The following is a 14,060-nucleotide window of genomic DNA, read 5'->3' as shown; positions in this document are numbered from 1 at the left end:
ACCCCAGATGCACCCCCCTAGACCCAAGAGGCATGTATACAGTGTTGATGACTCCAGTGACAACAGAAGTAGATCTCTAGAGACCTATGGGACACTGGTTAGAAGGATACTAAGACAACTTCAGTTAGTGCTTCATGGGAAATGCTATCTTTCAGGATCTCAGGATTCTGAATACAGTTCCCATATAAGGCGATTTTCACAGAGCCAAGGAGTCCACTTTTATGAACTTGGGATATTTTGGCTTGCATACACCCCCTAGATGAGTGTAAGCCAATCTTTTTGGCAGGTGTGCCACAAATTAGCCCTACCCTCCTGTGAGTGCCACACTGATCCTTTTCCCCTACTTGATCTGCTGCTCTGTTTTATGCTCCCTGCACTATTTGCCACCATGCTGCCCGCCTCCTCCAGTGTGCCACTTTTGCTCCCCTAGACAACAGATATACTGTATCTAGGATTGCTGCCAAAGATGAGTTCTTAACTTTTTAGAAAATATTTCCTCTTCAGAAAATATCACAAGATGAAAAATTCTACATGATACAAGCAACACTCACACAACAAAACTTTCAGCTGGTAGTGTCCCTAAATTACACATAAGCCTGGAGAGGAATATTTTGGAATTACTATCTGGTCAGGCCTTGATACTGTACATGATTTAGACATGAGGGTTATTCTCACTGACCTCAGGGGCAAGGTAATTATATGCCTGAAGTTCAGCATTAGTAATGCTTTTTACAATTAAAAAACGACAATGGTAAAAAATAGCAGTGGTCTCAAAATAAGTTTGAAAAAGCAAGAATGGTACTTATTTTAAACATGCGTATCTCATCACACAAGCATACCTAAAGTTTTACCCGAACTGTACATAGTAAAAAGTATCCACACCTTATTTAAAGAATGAACCAAAATATTTTTTGCTCCAATGTCTCTCAAATCTCTTTCAGCATCATATTTCAGATCATTTGACACACTAAACCTGAAGGGAAAAAGTAAAGCATGCAATTTGTAAGAGTACAGCAAAAAGCAACAATTTAAGTTTTTCTAACGCCTGCTCCCAAACCATAACTTATCCTGAAATTAAGTACTGCAGTTATTACAAGGTTTGCCTCAACTTACCATACTGCCCTTTTTCTACCCAATAAGTAATTTTCGTAGATTATTCCAGCTATGGTCCTTCCTTTTCCTACACCAGCACCATCACCTATCAAGAATCCAGCTCTGTCTCCATTGGGCAGGAATGTCTCATGTTGCTGTGAAAGAAAAGATATTTTAATTCCTACAAACACAACTCTACAAGTTGTTTAGCCAGAAAAGAAAAAGTGTAAGTCAGGGGTCACCAGCTTCTTCAAATAGTAGGATGGATTGACCCAGTTCAGCTGCACAGGAAAAGACCCCACTGTTGCTTTTCCCTGTGGTAACAAGGAAAAGCAACTGCTGTTGAAGCTCTCCACCACTGTGGGGAAAAGCCTCTGATCCAAACTGGGTCTACCTGGCTACTAAAACTGGATCAAATGTTTCTGGTGGCTGGATCTATCCACTGGCCAGAGGATGCCAGCCCCTGATGTATGTTATGTTCAGCCAATTACACAACCAATTCCTGATGGTAATACTTAATCCATACACCTCTTTAAAATCCAAAGTTTTATTTCGTTTTTTTTAAATGCTGTACAGCAACATACCTGGGCTGCATAAGTAACTGCTTCAAGTTGCAATGCTGACAACCAACCATTATCAATAGTTTCTTCAGATATTGAGGTCTGATACCACACCTCTGGAGGTGTTACACTTGATAAGGAGCTGGTTTCTACTACTGGATCAGGATGACGCAGTCCAATTTTTACTGCAAGAGAAAAAAAAAAAAGCTCTAAACATAATTTATACTGGTTATTGTAAGCTATTTATTTTACAAGTCAACACCATAATTTCAAGAGCTTGGACACTTAAGGTTATGTTTTAGGGTAACTATGATCCCCCCCACTTTGATCTTAGGAGCCCCATTGTTCTTATGAGTGTATAGAAAACTACTTTTTATTTTATTTTATTTTTTTTAAGAATAAAGGCAGGCATCAATATAAGAAAGCAACTTGTGACAAGGAAATCTGTTTGCTCTGTTTATGGAATGTGTTTTTATGAAAACAACTCTGCTTTACCAAAAATCCCCAACATTTGGATACTTTTGAGTAGTGGCTCTGATCCCCAGGGGCCTTCTATCACTGAACACCTCAAAGGACATAGAACACTAGGAGTAGAATTTTTCTGCTACATGAATGCCAATACATTACAAATAACACTCTTATCACTTTTAACTTATGCAATGTTACCTTGTTACACTACTGCATCAGGGTACAGAATGTGGGAAGAGAAAAGATAAAGAACCAGGTACAACTTGAGATGAATCAGTGATTAAAACGTACACATTGCTGGTGCAGCAATATGATTATGCATGAAGAACAAAGTTGTACGCTGAGAGAAAGATACATCAAAAAAAAGCAAACTTCAAGGAGTACAAGAGCAGAAAGTTTTAAGAAGTCTCGTCAGAACTATACATATATGTTAACATGAGGGCTGCCAGGAGAAAGCTTCAGAAGTCAAAGCTCACCAAGGTACTGTACAATTTAGATATAAGTGCTCACTGCAAAAGTCTCTTTGCTATTTATGGAACTCTGAAATCCAGTTTGTTACTTACTTTTTTTAAACACACTGGATCATGCATTAAAATTCTGCTTTTTCATTAATGAACTATAGTAAAAACAGACCTGGGATCTCACAGAATCTGTTGTGGACAAGTTGGTGACAATGTACTTAGAAGGTGCTGCTTCACATTAAAGTCTCCAAAACTGTATTATGCATCTTTGCTACAAAAACACACGGATCTTAAAAATCATGCTGTAAAACAAGGGTGCCTTGCCATCTGTGATCGATAGTTAAAATCTTTAGCAATCTAGTGCCACCATGCCATTTACATCTCTCAGATTAAAAAGAGTGAACAAAGTGAATTCAGTCAGTCCCCTTCAGGTTTTTTGCAACAAAAAGTTTAGTTTCAATCTGCAGATATTTAGTTTCAATCTGCCCATTCAGGTCCCCTTTTTGTTATTATAGATTATAATTAGAAAATCTATTACTTATAATGTTTCTCTGGATTTTATTTAATGTGGCTACTATCATTTAAAATTAGCTGCAGTTTTTTATTGTAACCGTACATTTTATTGGCATATATTCTGCATATGTTTCCGCATGACCCATTTCTTCTTCATCTTCCTCCTCAGGTTCTTCTTCCTCTTTTACTGATGGCACTTTCTACAATACAAATATATCCATGTTAATGGTATGATACACTGGTGATACTCAATCCTATAAAACAAACAAACGTACAAGTCAGTGCTAGACTATTAGCCTGGGACATCGCCATTCAGTTGCATAAGAATGACCTAACTGCACTAGAGAGCAGTAGGAAAATTACAACATTTACTAAGTTTTAGCCAGCATATTCTTTTTAAAGCATCTGTCTTCAGAGAGGTCTCATTCCACTGAAAAGAAGCATCACTGGAAAGGGACTCAAAAGGACTTCAGCTCCCTTTTTTCTACCAATAGACCAAACACTCTGCAGCACTCCAAACCTGTACTGGCATAGAAGGTGAAACACAAAATAAGCCAGCAGAGCTGAGCTCTGCAGCTAAGTCAGTGGATAAACATTTTCATATACAATGTACATATAGCTGTAGAATATTTTAAAAGGGATTGTCTTTAAAATTTGAAAGGTCATGAACATCCATAAAAAAAAAAGGGTTGACAGCTTTCAAGATAGCTATCTAGTATCTCTCTCAGCGGTATTCTCTGACCCTCCCAAATAAAAAAAATTGGCCATTGTTTTCCTATGGCTTTAATTATTAGAGTTCAAGTTATTCCCCCCCCCGCCAACAAAGATCCTTCCTGCCACAAGTTAAAAATCCTTCACCACCAATTTAGATGCTTGATATCAGAGAGTTACTTGAAACTGCTTCCAGGTGCCCTGCATTATGGAAATACACTGAAATCACAAAACCACCACTCATTTTAACCCAGCAGAAAGATTTAAGTGCAGAGCTTCCAACAGCATTAGTGGATAACTTGCACTAAATCCCCAGTACATCATTAGAAGAAGATGCTCTGGATTTATATTGTAATTCTGCATAATGCAAGAGGCCAATCCTGTTGGAAAAGTATCTGCTTCAAATTGCAGAGATCTGCATATCTTGTGTGACAGGGATAAAACAAGTTTCAAAAGCAGCCTAGGAGAGCTGCTCCTCAGCTTTAGTCAGATAGGATTCAACAGATGTCTTCCATCACAAACAAGGGTGTCATCTGAAGATACCTGAACTTCAAGAGGCTCCCATGTAGCTCAAGCAAACTGTGCTAGACAGCTGGCAGCACAGTCTGCTTTCCAACTACTAGCAAATGGCAATTTTCCCTACAGAATGAAATGTATAATTTCACAGATAAGCAGAGCTCAGGAAGTTTCCATGACTGCCTGGAACGACATAAAGAGAACTGGGGCTACTTAAACATAAGTTCATTTAAGAAATTGTATCCGTTTACTGACAGTACTCACCATAGTAGGAGAAAAGCTTCGCATTTTCATATCATTTATCCATATTCTTGCTACTTCTTTTGTAGAAGCCTCCTTCTTTACAGCACCATTGCTTACGTCAGCTAAAAAAAAGTTGCAATTTAGATGTTCCATTATATTGAGTTATAATACCCTCCTCCACCTCCACTGATAAAATGCAAAACAAAACTCTGAAGTCTTTGACAGCATACAGATACCCTTAAGAACACTACCAATATATTTAACCATAAGTCTCTGCACATGCTTAAAATTAGTCCTGGTACTGCTTTTAAAAGAAAAATGTGTACTTAAATAAAATGCATTAACCAGTGCCATAATGAGATACATGAGACTTCTTTAATACACCAAGAGAATATACCTCCACCGAGCTATTAAATAATTATTCCATCGTATGTGCGAGTTACGACAGTTTAAGAAACCACAAAACCAATTTTGTTGATTATGTGCTCTTACCTGGTTTGGTGGCATTTACCACCTTTGGAGACACTACAATTATTTCTGTAAGAAAGTCAACATTTTGGACTTAATTATTTTCATCTATACAAGTGGACAGCAAAGTTAAAAAACTTAAGTTCTTTTTGTATGGACAGACTTTAAGACATTTCAAAAAGAGTCACCCGGAAAAAACACACATGCCTTGTGAAACTTTCCGAAGTAGCTGAACCACTCCAAAACAGACCTTCTTAAAATGAGGAGCTACTTGAAAAGTTTCATTTCTGGTTGTGTGCGCCTGGGGACTCATAGATCTTCCAATATTCCACAGTGCTCCAATCTTTCTCCCCCACCCCTACCATCAAATCCACAGGGGAGAAGTGGAGAGCTGGGTGGATAAATTATCTGTTCAGCCACTGGGTTATAGTCCATGGGTCACCTGCCACTGCCAGGTGTTCTGCCCCAAACCCTTTACCTCTCTGCTCAAAGGAGAGGTTCTAGGGATATGGGGCTGGAATCCCTGTGGTGGAAGCCATGAATTAACACAACAGATTTTTCCTCCCCCCACCAGACCTGCCAATAGGTGTCCAGGCACTAGGAGCACATTTTGTATGGGAGCACTTGGAGTGGTCTTGGCACCTGACTGCACTCCTGTACTTCTCTGCTCCAGACATGCACGGGACTGCCACTGGAGCCTAGATTGCCAGCATGCAGTCTCCTTTGCCTCTCTGCTCCTGGGGGATGGGAAGGACTGGGGTTCAGAGGACTTAGGGCTGGAGAGCCAGTTACCCCAGCAGTGGGACATCCCCGCTGCCACTAAAGACTCCCACATGCTCCCCCAAGCCCCATGCTAGATCCTGTGCCTGCCTCTCCATCCCTGCATCCTCCTTTAGTTTAGCATCCCTGGCTAGACAGCAAGTGGCTACATGTAGCCTTAGCCAAGGGACAACAAGGGCTACAAATCCCTATGTGAAACACTATCCTTTTGAAAGTGGGTTACATTTTGAAACATTTCAAAAGTTACTTCAAAAGGGGCAGAAACAAGGGTGTGGGCAGGAGAGGTAATGACTACACTGCTACAAATCGCACACAAGTAATAAAAATACCCCAACTCAAACCTTCTGCTGTAGTAAAACTTTAGCAGCTCTATTATATACTTCAGAAATGTCACCAGAGAAAAGCAGTTCCTTGAAACACCGTATTTAGAAAGCACAATTCTTGCCCTGCCCCCAAGCTTTTTAGCAAAAGATATGTTATCAAGATACAATCACTGTAAATAGATGTGCTACTGTTTGTATGAGCTACACTTTGCGTGCAACTGCCAGACAGATGGACAGCAGCAAAGGTTCATACTATGGCTGAGTTTACACCTGAGCTTTAAACAGAAATGACTGCCTTGATTAAAATCTGTTTTCATTTTAGGCGCAACTAAGTAATGCCAAAGTGAGTTTCTGCCCTCTGATCCTCCTTTCAATATCTGACAGTGGCTTAAATTCTTTAAAAAAAGCTGGGTACTGGAGAATCCAGCCGTGGAAGCTTCATTCTCAAGGGGCTGTAAACTTGACCTGCTGTTCTGCCAACTTCACCAGCAGAAGCACATCTTTACCTTGCAACTGTGACGCAAGACAGACGTTTAACATATAAAAACACTAGTGGGGGATGAAATGAAAGATAATGTATTCAGGTGAAACTGCCAAAGGAATATAAGCAATGAGAATAATCATCCACAAGGGAATGACAAACTGTCCATCTGGGATCACTGAAGAGCTTATGATTGCTTCAGCAGTTAAGTCACCCCATTTTTTTAATCCCATCAGAAAGGTCACCAACTTAATACAACAGGGTACAGTTTCACTGCATGTCACCCTTAAATTCTGAATGCATGTGGATTTTACTATCTTACTTAAATAAGCTGCATCCTATTTAATATGCAGGATAACAGCTCAACATGGTATTTCTGCAGGAACATCAAGCCTCATTCAGACATCACATTAGTAAGAACTTTTACAACATCTGAATCAGCCAAACTGGATACTAGAATTAAGGTGCATTAAAAATGCCTCTGGGCAGAACTTTATTTATTTCCAAGTTGTAAATATCATGGTTAAACCTAAAAAAAGATCTGTGGCAAAGACTGTATTTAAAGTGTTATTTATTGCTCAAATATTTATGGTCTCTGAAACCTCCTGAGCTCCACTTACATTTATGTTTCCACCCCCCCACCCCTGTCTTCCAGCTTGTGCAGAAAGCTTTATGACCCATGTTATTTATTTGGTACGCTGGCAGGCCAGAGAATTCTCTTGTTCTACAGAGGTTGGAAGGTATCCGATTTTGAAATACAGATGTGGTTGCCTACATTCATCATGCTATGTTAAAACTCTATCCAGTTCCTTTGTTCCCCTCCTCCTTCTCCATCATGGGCTATTGTTACCACATATCAAAGTAAAATGTATTAAAATTGGGTACTGCCTTGAATACCAAGTCCATCTTAAGCATCCTGCACGTTTCCCTTTTCTTACTTTTGTTTAATTCACTCTGTTAGCTTTAGATTTCTTAAGAACCCTGCTCCTCACTACCAAATCACCTATATTTTCATTTAAAAAACGCTCATTGCTAAACCTAGAAACTGATGCTATTAGAGATGCTGACACTTTCAGGTCTCATAAGAAGTTTACGCATATACTATTAGGAAAAGCAACTTTAGAAGAGACACTCAAAAGCAGTCTGAAAATTTAACCATCCATTATGACACTACAGCAGCAAAAAGATTAGATTAATAAATATAATTCGCTTGCTTCGTGCAGCACTGGGGTATACAAAATTTTACTGTTTTCCCATTATTCAGGTTTCCCTTTGGGAAAAGACTTCCATTCAGTGGAAATATTAAAAAGGGGATTAGAGAAAAAGAATTAAGACTCCAGGAAAGCATTCTGAAATTCTTTAAGTAAAGGGTGTCTAGGTCATTTGGCCCTGCAACCCACCTTGGAACTGTGGGCCTTCTTACAAGCCAGACAATCCCCAATATTAGCAGGACAAGCAGCAGCAACTGCATTAACCCCCTGGGTGCTGATGCTAGACAGTGGCTCTAGCAACTGTGGAGGTTAACACCATCAGTCTCACTGTCACAGAACTATAACCCCACCAGGGATCTTGACCCAGGAATTTAGTGGCGGAGAAAGCAATAGTTGCATCAATCCCTTGGGTGTGGGCTCTGACAGTGGCCCTGGCAGCTAGTGGGGTTAGTGGTGCTCTTGTTTGTTCCACCAACAAGTTTCTGGCACAGCAGGCAAGATCCTGAGGCAGGTCTTTCAGCCAATCCTGCTTTAAGTTACTAATGTCCCCTCAAGGATTAGTTATGGCACCAGAAAGAATTTTCAGAATATGAAAATCCACAGATCTAGTCTGTAGAGAACTTGCAGACACAGAAACCACCCCCAAATAGTTGAATTATCAGTGCCAGCAGTTTAAATCTCTGGTCATTATCCTACTTCAGGATCTCAGACATTTCTGCACATTGTATCTCCCAGTATTTGCTGCTTACAATTTAAATAGCCCTGCAATAAATTTTTCCCGGACTTCAAAGAGTATTAAAAAAACACTACAAATCAACTGGCCACCACCACAACCGAGTTCTGCATCTGACACAAACAGAGCCTGATGTGTGTTCCTCCCATGAAATAAGCAGATTCTTAGTTTCTCCTTCTCAAATCAATGTTTTAAAGCAAGGCTGTCCAACTGATGGCCTGCAGTGAGTGAAGTTGCAAGCTCTAGAATCATTGCAGTGGGGAGGGGAGAGTAGGGGGAGTACTCATGCAGGTGCAAGCTGCAGCCCATGGTGGAAGTGCAGGTACAAGGTGCAATGGGAGTGGGGGGAATCTATGCAGTGTGCAAACCGTGACCACCACTGGTACAGCCAGTGGGGTGCAGGGTTGGATAAGGCAACTTGCAGAGTGTGTAGCCCCCGACCACTTGGAAGGTAGACAGCCCTGCTTTACAGAAACACAGATAGGGTCAAAATACCAACATGTTCTACAAGTCTCCATCTGTAAAGAAATTAAAAAAAAAAAAAAAAAAAAGACAAACACACAACTAAGCATACAATGGCAACACCCATACTACGGCAAGGAACAAATGAGATGGCAATGCATGTTCAAGCACTGTAGGTGTACCATACACGTAGAGGGAAGCAATAACTGACTATAATAAGCACATTACCAATGTTAATCATTTACCCACTGCTTATTGCTAAATTTCAGGGCTGAATTCAGGGTTCAGATTTTTTTTAAAGAAGTGCTTTATGCTGCTCCCTCCACAATTTCAAGTAGCTGAACTCTAACATGCGAGTCTTAATGAAGTCTGAATTTTACCACAATCTACTCTTTTGGGATGTGCATGCACTAAACAATTATTCCCACATTTCTAAAATAGTACTTATGGAAAAACTCACTTGCTGCTGTTGCAACTGGCTGGGCTATGTTAGGAGGCGGCTTCAGTTTCATTAGTTCATTAAGACTATTGTTTTTGAGCAGATCTTTCAGCTGGATCTGGTCCTTTGAAGGAGTAGGGGTCAAGGCACTGCGTACTGCTGGTGCTGCAACCGATGGTCGAGTAGTTGTGCTGGTCTGTATGATTTTTGCTACAGTGATAGTCTGTCTGGTAGTTGTGACAGGTGTGGTTTTTGTCATTACTATTGTAGTCCCCAAAGTTGGAAGCTGATTTATTTGATTCAGCACAAAGGTTGTAGTTGATGGCGGTTGCTAGAAGAAAGGAAAAAAAAACAAAAAAAGACTGTCCTGTTTGGGAAATAACAGCTAAGATTTTTCATGAGACAATACTCAATAAAACAAAACTTACACTAATGTCTTTCAGCTAGAGACAGGAATAACCAATTCAAAAGGAGTCAATGCTGGGAACAGTGCGGGGAGGATAGGTGTCAATATTCTTTGCATCTCACAACTAGCAGGGACCATTTACAGTATTTCAGAACATGAGTCCAAGCAAGAAGCTTCCTCAAAAGCATGTGCTAATGTGTGGTTTCCTGGATTTCTTCAAGAATTTTTTTCTAAGGAAAGGATCTCATCCCCCCCCAGACAAAAAGTACAGTTGCTGTGTGTAGCAAACTAGGCTGGAAAACAATACAACACACTGCACAAGTTATGCAGTTAGGTTATAAATAAAAAAGTAACAGCTATTTATAAAAAAAACCCTGTTCCTGTGCATTTTTTTTTTTTTTTATACACCCTACCCCTCAGATGCTGATCATACTTCTGTGCTAGCATTCTCATTTTAAGGAAGATATGAACATTCACCTTGATAACTGCCATTCTTTTTGATAAATCTAAAATTTTCAAGATCTTAATGCAGGATGATATACAAGCACCAATTGCTTAGGTGAACAGTTTCTATGCTCAGAAGACAGAAGTCAAATTGGGCTCATTTTTAAACAATGGTTTCCCTTTTAAATTTGACTTTATCCAAGAGATGGCCTCTCCTGCACTACATAACAACCCAGAGGGATATTCAAAAGTGGGGAACAAAAGAAAAGAATGTTTTAATGTCTTAGAGATTATATTAAAAGATGACCGCAAAGTTGGTGTTTGTATAGGCCTTCCTCAGCTATACACTTTCCTATTATAAACATACAAAACCCTGAGTATGCCAGTTCTTACCCTGACATTTAGTACTGCTGGAGTAGATACAGCCTCTGGTTCTTGTTTAACAGCAGCTGTTGCCTCAGTCTCCAAGCCTAGGTCTAATGCACTAAGTGGCACTGACTGGAGAGAAAGAAAGCGAGCATGATCAGGCACTAATCTGAGCAGGGGGAGGGGGAAAAAGAAAATCTTCAAATATCCACCCATGAAACTGAAACTAATAACTAATTCCTTTGCTTTGCCCACTAATCCTAATTTCATTAGAAATAAGGATCGTAGAGTACCTTGTCATCAAGTTAGTGCCCAAAACTGTTCCAAGTACAAAGTTTTCCAGCTAACTGCTACAAAAATTTGAGTTTGTTTGGCCATCTCATTTCTGTTTGATAGATTTTGTTCTCTACTCTGGTGTTTGAAAAAAATGTTATGTTCCTGTAGAGTGGGAGTTGTCATGGAGATTAAACACTCTATTAAATTCATTCGTTCTCTTGTTAGGTGTAGTTTTGCTTTCCTAAAAGTAGGAATGAAAGTTCTGCATGGATACACTCACCTAGCTGGGGTCATCTGACCCCAACATTTTTTCCTGCCCATGGCAGGGGGTCAGACTTGATGACCTACTTAGGCCCCTCCAACCCTACCAACTACGAAACTATGATACATCATGGTATATCTCTTTAAATAACGTAAAAGTCAGCTAAGGTTTCAATTAATAAATTATACACTTTGGATGCCTACAAATACATATTTAAGGCAGAGTACCAACTCATTTTCTTTATACACAAGCTCCATATAGCACAGCAATGAGAACATACAGTACGTACATACTCTTTAACAGTTAAAGAGTATGGTTTTCCTTGAGTATAAGGAATGCATGACCCTATATTATTTAAAATCATCCAATTATTTAAAGTGTCTTGTTTTTAACCTGCTGAACAGCTGCAGTTGGTGCTATGGTTGCAAGACCCATATCCGCAGAGTCAATATCAAAGAGATCATTTGGACTGATTCCGCTCTCACTCAAAGCAGCAAGCAACAGATCTTGTCCTGGCTCCACCATTTCTGCAATACAAAATTAAGAACAGGTGCATAAGTTAAAATTATCCAAAATGAAATCGTTGCTTATTTTCCAAAAGCTTCACCTTATCAATGTAGTCACTTTCACAAGATGAGGTTATGTCAGGGGTGAGCAATTATTTTGGGCGGAGGGCCACTTACTGAGTTTTGGGAAGCCATCGAGGGCCACATGACAGGCAGCCAGGGGCAGATAAATATTAATATTCTAAATTTTTTAGGGGTCCTGCGGGCCAGACAGGCTCAGTGGGCTGCATCCTGCCCACCCCTGGGTTAGGTTATGAATCTGCCAAGTCCATTGATGGTGCCTCATACAACTTTATTTCCCATTTTTTAAATATCTTTATTAACATTATTGCAACAAGACTCCACAAGGAAAGGAAGAATTAAAAGCAGCCATATACAAAACACTACCCAATACAAGTAAAAAAAACCAAAACAAACAAAACCCAAGAAACCTCTCTCTAGTTTTTGTAAAAGAAATTTTAGATAGTTCAATTATTACTGGCCAGAAAAAATGTTGAGACTCTAAATGCAATTTAAGTTAAAAACATCCCTTTAAGAACAGTGGGAGGAAGAGATAGTTCTCTAGTAGTTTAAAAAAAATCATTAAAATTTACGATTTAGGCCATTTTATAGACATTTAATGAAAAAAAGAAATCATAAAAGTTAGTTTTCATGAGTAGGTCTAAAATAACTTGCAATTATTTGTTATTTCTAAGCAGCATCTCATTGCTTTCACAGAGAAAAACTGGAGAGGTTTCTTTAAACAGCAAGTAGGACAAAGAGATGACACTGCTATAACACATTCATGGGCTAACCAAATATTAAGAAAAGACTAGTTATTTTGAACCGAAAGGCAGGCTAGGGGGCATTTCACATAAAGGGCGGCAAATGAGCTTTTCCAGATGATTTTAAAACTTTAAAACTGAATCAAATACCCCACTTTGCGCACGGAGTGCAATGGTTCCTGCCTCCAGTGACAAGTCAGCTGTTCCAAAGCCGAAGACAAATAGCCAAAGTAATCCCACCAGGAAATCAGTTTTTGCTTACATACACAGCTACTTGACTCCATCTGCCTGTTAGACTTTAAGACATGAGATTATGTCCTAGATTAATCTATCTAATGTTGGGAAGATATCCACTCTGCATTGACTGCTTAGGAGTTATCATCAAAAGACTACTATACTAAGAAAGAAAGAGGAACAAAATTATTAGGGGTTCACCAATAAAGATTTTCTTGGCCAATATGGACAGCCAATTATTAACCAGCCATATCAGCTGATACTGATCTGATAACACATTTACAGGCATGCAGCCAGGCAGCATGGAAAGCAGCTCCCTGCAGGTAAGTCTGTGGAAAGGAAGGGGTGGTGTGGTGTGGGGTAGGGGAGCAGGGGGGGAAGATCAAGGCCCCCCACAGTGAGGAAGGGATTGGGGCAGGACCAGGGGGCACTGCCCAGCCAGGGCAGTGAACGGGACCCAAGGCCAGGGCAGAGAGCGGGACACTGCCAGATGTGGCTCGTCCAGGGGATCAGCATCCTGGCATGTAAAAATGGCAGTGGGGGCACATGAACTAAAGCTTGTTGAATGAGCTTTAGTTCAAATACCGCCGCCACCACTTTTAAGCAAAAGGACACTTAACTGGAGCCTAGCAGAGCAGGGCGAGGGCAGACACAGGCTGCTCACTGTGGGGCTTGGGGCTCTCTGCCTGCTGCCTTTGCCCTGGGAGCCCCACAATGGCTGCAGGAGGCACAACTCACCACCCCCACTACTGCTGGGTGGGCAGGGGGTATGCAGCTGGTGCAGGGCTCCTGATGGAAAGGCAGCAGGCAGAGAGCACCACGCCCACAGTGAGCAGCCCACACATGAATCTAGGGGGGCATGTGCCCCACCATGCCTCCATCCTGCTCCCCACCCTGGGTCCAACAGATTGCCCTAGTTGGGCAATATCCTCAGGCCCTGCCACACCATCCCTCCCCCAAATGCTCCTTCCCCTCCAGAGACCCACCTACAAACGCACTGCTCTCTACACTGTCAGGCTGCATTCCTGACCACGTGCAGGCGTGCGGCTGCACACATGCACATGGCATCCGTGGGGACCGACCAGGAGGTATGTTATATTTGTCAGTGAACATTATCAGCTATACCAGCCAAAAAAAGCCAATAGCTGATAATGTTAATTTTCCTTTTATCAGTGCCAATCTGATGTACAACTGATATATTGGTGCATCCGCAGAAGTTATAACTTAAAAATAAACAAGTCAACAAACTCAGACTGCATGTACCAAGAGTTCTGAAGACAC

General features: G+C 40.6%; 1 protein-coding gene across 3 annotated transcripts in view; it reads right to left on the bottom strand.

Moving 5' to 3' along the window:
- SBNO1 (strawberry notch homolog 1) overlaps positions 1-14,060 on the bottom strand; it is a 54,329-nt gene that overhangs the window by 30,037 nt on the left and 10,232 nt on the right. The window contains exons 2-10 of one of the 3 annotated variants that reach the window (XM_019507134.1): positions 11,609-11,742; positions 10,705-10,809; positions 9,483-9,792; positions 5,057-5,101; positions 4,586-4,686; positions 3,198-3,294; positions 1,677-1,837; positions 1,114-1,247; positions 883-973 (exon numbers count right to left, since the gene is read on the bottom strand). In XM_019507134.1, the coding sequence (XP_019362679.1) occupies positions 883-973; positions 1,114-1,247; positions 1,677-1,837; positions 3,198-3,294; positions 4,586-4,686; positions 5,057-5,101; positions 9,483-9,792; positions 10,705-10,809; positions 11,609-11,740 (1,176 nt within the window). In that variant the 5' untranslated portion in view covers positions 11,741-11,742. The remainder of the gene's footprint in view (positions 1-882; positions 974-1,113; positions 1,248-1,676; positions 1,838-3,197; positions 3,295-4,585; positions 4,687-5,056; positions 5,102-9,482; positions 9,793-10,704; positions 10,810-11,608; positions 11,743-14,060) is intronic. The other 2 variants (XM_019507135.1, XM_019507136.1) reach the window with 2 other exon arrangements.

The sequence above is a fragment of the Gavialis gangeticus genome, unplaced genomic scaffold (assembly GCF_001723915.1).
Source record: "Gavialis gangeticus isolate Ggan-Ray unplaced genomic scaffold, GavGan_comp1, whole genome shotgun sequence".
Taxonomy (NCBI): Eukaryota; Metazoa; Chordata; order Crocodylia; family Gavialidae; genus Gavialis; species Gavialis gangeticus.
Note: the sequence above shows the minus strand (reverse complement) of the source record. Positions and strands in the feature narration are given on the sequence as shown.